Below are 7,291 nucleotides of genomic sequence, written 5' to 3'. Positions count from 1 at the left end.
GCCTTCCAAAGAGCAGTCCCTACTCTCAGTCTCCCAAACTGATCACGTGGAACCTCAGGATTCCCGATAGTTGCAGGGAGGGAGCTGTGTGTATGTTCATCATTTGTAGAATCTGTACAGTCAGCCTAACACAGAGAGGCTGAATGGGGACAGCATATGCAACCCTACTTTCTTTGTATATGCACTGTAGTCTGTCAGAAGACCTAAACAGAGGGGTGAGGGGGAACCCTTTCCTCATACTCTGCTGCTGTAGGGAAGCAGCACATGCAGAACCCTCCCCTAACAGTCGGGGCAACAACTGCACTAGAGAAGGAAAAAGCTATTCCCACCCGTGTCACACGCTTACGCTTGAGATTCACCAGCCATGTTGGGAACTGCTATTTCAGCTGGTACCAAAATTAGCGGCTACGCTGGGCAAATCTATTTCTAAACGTATATGTGTCGGACTGCACAAAAGACCTTGTCTTTGTACAGAGGTCACCACGCTCCCATACCATGACAATACTTGCAGAATCGAACCACGTGGAATTAAGACACACAGGGAGAAGTGGAGGTAAAGTAGGAAGGAGCCCTCTCATCACACAGTGACTATGGAGGGCTCTGGACATCAAGCTGGACTGCAGGACCAGAAGACTTTCGGGTGCAGACCTTTCCATTATTAAGACTCATTTCCTTGCCACCTTAGCAGATAGATGATTGAAAGCTACGAGGCCACAGAAGCCACTCTTGTATCTGTCAGCTGGGAAAGAGACTGAATAATTTCAGTTCTACAAGTGCTCATAGGTTGGGCTAGTTATTAGCTCTAGGAAACCACAGCACTTTCAGAACATAAAAAAGGAGGGGGCATTATTTGGATACGCCCTGCTCTAAAACCACACCTTTAATTTTCCCTGCAGCTGGGAGCTGTCCAGTCTGGCTTCAAAATACAGAGGTCACCTTTTGAACGATCTCTCTCTCTCTTTCTTTCTCTCTCTCTCACACACAATTCTAGTTTAAACAGCAACATAAAAATATGATGAAGTCTTAATTGCAAGCAGATTGCGTGCATTTTAGAGGCTGGATTTCCATGCCCTGAACACAGAAATGGTACCTGATCCTTTCCCAGAACCCAATGTTGCATGTGTATTCTGCCATTGAGAATCCGGCACTTTTAAAGTGCGAATTAGCCCTCGGAATCCCAGCAGAAATGGTGCCAGAGCATTCACTGATCCGAACAAAGAGTTGCCAAGCCCTATGGGAGGCTGAAGGGTGGAGGGATTGTGCCTTGGTGTGGGAGGTTGGAGAGTTGACCTTCTGGTTTATTCCATCCCTGTTCTTCTATATGCACTTTAGCCAGCGGGAAATCTGAGCAGCTCAGCTGCCACAAGAGCTCTGGTTACCACCAGCCCGTCTCGGCCTCTGAGAAGAGACGGGAAGAATGCCAGGAATACAGCGCAGCAGCTGCCCAAGAGAGTCTCTAAGAAGCATGCATAGCCAGATAGCTTTGGTTGAGACAGGATTGCAGCTAGAGACAGCATTCTGATGAATTTCAGGCACTGGGTTTGTAATGAAGTGGTCTGTTATAATGTACTTGTAAATACAATAATTATATTGCAGGCTCAGATATATAAATCAAAATTTGTCATGACTGAATCCGATTTCACTGGGTTGGGGAAAAAGATCCAATCCAGTGCACATGTCACTTCAATAAGGCTGAGAGAGCAATAGTTTGTTTTTATCTATCAAGTTGCCTGTTTTGTTTGTATAGGAATTGTGATAGCAAATTCCCCATCTTCTGGAACTGCCTCTATGCTGAGCATAGAGTTGACTTGTTTTTAACAGGGCTTTTGCATGCCACTGATCAAAAAGTCAGCTTCCATTACTTTTTCTCACAATGGAACAGCTGCACCGTTTCCTCAGGCGTAGGTAACCCATAATCCAGCTCTTCCAGCCTACAGTTTGGTAATGGCCTCCATAGATTGTGCTCTAACCATTTCCTTCTCTATGGTCCATCTCCCCTCTCTAGGAACACACTCTTATCAGTTTAATCAACCCTCCCTTTTCCAAATGGTGCTGCCTTTATACCCATTTATTTTATTTTCCACCCTAAACTGCAATTGAGGAGGGGGAAGGCAATCATGACTGGAGATGCAGCCAGGGTGGGGGAAAGAATATTTAACCATTTCCCCACATGCCATAGTTCCAAATAAAAGTGAAGCTTGGGAAAGGGGCACTGATCCCTTGGCTACAGAATGTTATTTACACCTGTATAAACTCTGTGGTTGAAACAAGAAAATTTTGGCAATGTTAAGGGCCTAACCTGTAGATGTGTAGATACGTCTTTGTATAGTCATGTTCTTTATTTCTACAATTACTGTATTTTTCGCTCTATAAGACGCCCCAGACCACAAGACGCACCTAGTTTTTGGAGGAGGAAAATAATAAAAAAAATATTCTGAATCTCAGAAGCCAGAACAGCAAGAGGGATCGCTACACAGTGAAAGCAGCAATCCCTCTTGCTGTTCTGGCTTCTGGGATAGCTGCGCAGCCTGCATTTGCTCCATAAGACGCAAACACATTTTCCCTTACTTTTTAGGAGGGAAAAAGTGAGTCTTATAGAGCAAAAAATATGGTAGGTATAAACAGTATTTTTATTTATTAAAATGTGTATTAAATTAATTAATTCCATGAATGCTAATGATGTGATTACACGTGAAGTGTAAAGACATTAGAGCTTGACTGTTAGTCCCCAACCTTATGTGGAGTGTGAGAGCTACTAGGATGAAAAACTCGATGGGTGGCTGCGGGGGGGAGAGTGATAAGACTTTGCAGTGGTTCTCACAGCTGTTTCTGCAGCAAGAGATTACAGGCTCTGCAGAGTAACAATGTCACTTTGTTGCAGCAAGAACAGAGACTGAATCAGACCAATTTTAAAAGTTCGAAAGGAATATGAGTGAAGAATCGCTTTCTATATATTTATTTTGTTCCACTGTTTCGAAACTGCTATAAAAGTTTTCAAAACTGGTATAAAACTTGCTTACCAGTGGCAAAATTGTGATAAGTGTACATACTCTTAAGCGGAGATCTCAAGCAACTACCTTCATCCCTCTGAAAAAAACTACCACTGTCTTTCTGATAATGTATTGCGTCTCTTCCATTTTCTTTGCCTTGCTTTTTAAGACTCCTTTTCATCAGTGTGTGGGTTGTTTCTACGTGTGTGTAAGCAAACACACACTTTCCAGACCTTAGTATGCTTCTGGTGAAATAGGCAGTATTGAACAAAAGGTTGTGACATATTAAAACTGTAACCCTTTATTATAGATGACAGTTGGAAGCATAAGGTTGGGTACAAATAATATACTGTTGATCTATATGGCTTGAGTCCACAGTCTGAGCCAAACTAGATGCGACAAGAGATCCACTGGTATTTTATTCGGATGTCTCCCTGAACTATTAAGAAAGTCTATTTTTAAAGCAAAAACATTTCCCTTCCTTGTCTTAACTTGCTTTACTCCATTGTTTGAGACTATTTCCTTCTAGCCCAGCTCATATGCTGCAAGTGAGCCAAAGGGGAGAAAAATGTGCTTGAAGGGACAGAGCTTATTGACGGGAGGGAGCAAAGTTTAGTTCCTGTTATGTATTTTTTTTATTTAAAAAAAACCCCCACTTCTGTCCCTTTTAACCAGAGTACTGCAATCAAATGAATAAAATACATACAACTGTGACCTGCGACAAAATGCTGCAGTGTGAAGTGCTGCTGTTCAGTGTTCCAGCCAGCCAGCCAGCCAGGCCTTCTTTCAAGCTACTCCATTCCATGGTTCCTCATTCTGGTTTTCCACCCTATCCACACCCAGACACTCAGAAGGGCTACTGAGCATACGGAGTCCTCACCTTGGGGTTTCCTCCCCTGAAGTTTCTCTTTCTTTTTCAGCAAACCTTGGGCTTGCTCTGAGCATGCTGACACTCCCTTCTTATCTCTCAGTAGTCCTATTTCAGCTACATAGTCAACACCCCAGTTCACTATTTGCATATGACTATGGTTCGTCTGTCACAATCATTGGGACCTAAAGTACCTTCATAATGTAGCCGGTCAGTTTGAACCAGTGTATGCATTTGAGAGAATTATTGTGTTAAACACACACAACTTTTCCATAATAAATTGACAAAACATAAAGAATTAAGCAGGTATATTGTCCAAAACTGGTTTGAAGTTCACATCGTGATAATTGTTTCATAGTATTTGAGCTGGCAATATATCGCGAATCACAATGTGTTTAAGGGCTAGGCGATACCTGGTTTTCGTCGCGATAACTCACTAAATGTTTTCAGCAGCTAAAGCTCACAATATCACCAGGTAAACCTCATAATATCACCTGCTAAATGTTGCAGTGTTATCACCAGCTAAATATTGCCATCTACCACAATGTCTGAAATAAGGATTGAACTATACAGAGGTGAACAGGACAGCCTCACAACAGCAAAAATAAATAAATGGCGGCAGTAGCAGTGGCAGCCTGCAAGGCCTTGCAGCAGCAGAAACAGCAGCAGACTGCAAGGCTTTGCGGTGGTGCTAGTGATGGCACTAGCGGCGGCGGACTGTGAGGACTCGAGGAAGAGATGGGAGGCAGTGGCAGGAGTGGTGGCCACCTGCAAGGACTCACAGCAGTTATTGGGAGGTGGTGGCATTAGTGACAGCAGCCTGTAAGGCCTTGCGGTGACAGCATGAGGTGGCGGCCTGTGAGGCCTCATGGTGGTGACGGAAAGTAGTGGCAGTAACGGCACTGGCCTGCGAGGCCTCGCAGTGGCGACAGGATTTGGCAGGAGAAGCAGAGGTGGCCTGTAGGGACTCATGGCAGTGACAAGAGGTGGCGGCAGTAGCAGCATCCTGTGAGGCCTTACAGCAGCAACGGGAGATGGCCGCAATAGTAGTGGCAGCCTGCACGGCCTCGTAACGACACAAGAGGTGGGGCTTGCAAGGTTTCTCTGTGGTGGCAAGAAGTGACAGTGGGCAGCAGGTCCTCCTAGCAGTAGTGGGAGGTGGTGGCAGAAGCTGTGGCAGCCTGCCTCAGCAAGGCCTTGCAGGCCACCTCTGCTTCTGCCACGGTCTCCTGCCGCCACCACATGGCCTTGCAGGCCGCCGCTACTGTCACCACCATAACAAGGCCTTGCAGGCTGCCGACGCTTCTGCCACCCCCTGCCCACAGCCATAACGAGGATTCACAGGCTGCCGATTATTGTGCCCCTGCTGCGAGGCTGCCGCTGCTCCCCCCTCCCCCCGCTGTTGATTCTGCCACTACCAGGCTGCGGCTGCTGCTGCTGCCACCTAGCAGATTATTTGTATTCAATATGACTCATTGCAGTACTTTGGATTGTCCTGAATACCACCATTTGGTAGCCAAGCCCAAAACCAAAAGTGTCATTTAGATGCATTTTGGCTTGCCTGCTGCTGAAAGTGACCATGAGGTGATTGATATCATCATTTATCAGTTTTAGACCCTTAAGTAGTAGCAGTTGCCAGGACATTGTTCTGTTTGCCTCTGTGTATTTCCTTATTTCAGATATCATGATATATCGATATATCACAATGTGACATATCGCAATATTGAAAACCAGTTATCGCCCAGCCCTAGCAGGTATATACAACTGTTTGCTGTGACAAAGGTTAATTCCAGGTGCCTTCAGCTGGTATACAGGTAAGTGAAGCAATCCAGTGAGATAAAAGTTCTTGAAGATGAATTTTAAGCTAAAAGAAAAGAATAAACCCCAAAGGAAGTGGATAAATTCAGTTGCAGACACCAGCTGGGGTGGAACTCTGTATGGTAACTCAAAACGGTAAGCAGCTCTGGTTCAATACAATTCAAGCTGCACAGCTTCTGTTTCAGAAACAAAATAGTAGGAAGTATCCCAGCCAGCAGCCAGTCAAGACGTGAGGATTCAAGCAACCTCTTCAGGCAGCCCCTCACAGATAGCTTTCCCCCCAATTCGGAGTTTAATGGTTCCTGGTTACCAAAGATAATGACATTTAGCCCCCTTCCCTTAAGGAGAATGTACAAAAATGGGTTGTGATTCACTAGAGTGACCTTCAAAAATGCTAAATGGTGTCACCTTGGGAGACCATCTCCATTGGATTTTAAGGGCCTGTGTGGCAAGGAAGCAAAAAGGCAGCCCCTTCTCTCCTTCCCTCTCCAGATTTCCTGGTTTGCCTCTAGAGGAAAGCACTGCTCAATTCCTCTATTGAGGAGAAAGGGAATAAAGCTAGTTGCCTCTTGCCTCTGGCAAGATGCTTTAGTGGGAGGCAAAGCTTTGGAAATTCATTGACTGCCTGTGGGAGCTTTAACTTAGTGGTCCTGCTGGGTGAGGTGAGGTGGGACACCACTGGACTCCTCAGTACTTCACCAGCCATGAGTAAGGATGAATGAGTCACCCAGCAGAGCCAAGGCAAAGAGACGACCGAAGGCTTTTGGCTATGGCATTAGGATGGAACTCACCGGGACACTGGTTGCCACCTTCCAGAAGCACAGACAAGTATGAAGTGGGAGAGCCCAAGACACAGATGGTTATGTCTGATGGTCCAAACCCTGGGAAAGAAAAGAAATGAGTTGGTGACCTGATTCTCATTCTAGATCTGGGAATCCTAATGTCCCAGCTCCATGAACTCCACATGCTGGGATTTGAAGATAGAATCATGGTAATTAACTCTGCTCTCTTAGCCACAGCCCATATCCCAGAGTCATTCTACAGATGGATTCAGATGAAGCACTGAGGTGGAAATGGTGATGATGCCACCATGTGATCCACCTATCACATTTACCATTAATGCAGATGCTCTGACACATTCCAGGTTAAAGGAGAGAAACAGCAGCCATCCAGCCAAAGAAGGACTCACCTGTTCGAGGCTCCTTGGTGTGGTCAATTGTCTCTGGGAGCCCCTCCTGCTGCAAGGTGCACTGCAGCAGGTCATAGTAGTAAGCTGTCCAGGCCCGGGCCTGTGCATCCTCAGGGCTGATCTTGCAGTCCAGAGGCACATCCCGGCGCCAGGCACAGCGCAAGGGGCTGAGGGGTGGTAGAAACCCCTGTTCTGCCCAATCCAGTTCCTTGGGAGTTGGAGGTGGCTCTGTGTGGATCTGGTCCAGAGACAGCTACAGAAAGAGAAAGACAAAGGGTTGGGAAATAGGCCTGGAAAAGGAGAAGGAACTTAGCCACAGCACAGATCCCACCAGAGAAACGGGGAGAAGATCATTCCTGCCAGTAGCCAGTGGAGAACACTGCTCTTTTCCCAGACCTTTGGCTAGTTAAATTATATATGGCAGTG

At 45.9% G+C, this 7,291-nt stretch overlaps 1 protein-coding gene across 1 annotated transcript in view; it reads right to left on the bottom strand.

Moving 5' to 3' along the window:
* The window catches only part of CARNS1 (carnosine synthase 1), a 32,604-nt gene that overhangs the window by 12,323 nt on the left and 12,990 nt on the right, over positions 1-7,291 (bottom strand). The window contains exons 3-4 of the mRNA XM_081926269.1: positions 6,866-7,118; positions 6,468-6,557 (exon numbers count right to left, since the gene is read on the bottom strand). Coding sequence (XP_081782395.1) covers positions 6,468-6,557; positions 6,866-7,118 — 343 coding nt within the window. The remainder of the gene's footprint in view (positions 1-6,467; positions 6,558-6,865; positions 7,119-7,291) is intronic.

Source organism: Podarcis melisellensis, assembly GCF_964234715.1.
Source record: "Podarcis melisellensis genome assembly, chromosome: 1".
Taxonomy (NCBI): domain Eukaryota; kingdom Metazoa; phylum Chordata; class Lepidosauria; order Squamata; family Lacertidae; genus Podarcis; species Podarcis melisellensis.
Note: the sequence above shows the minus strand (reverse complement) of the source record. Positions and strands in the feature narration are given on the sequence as shown.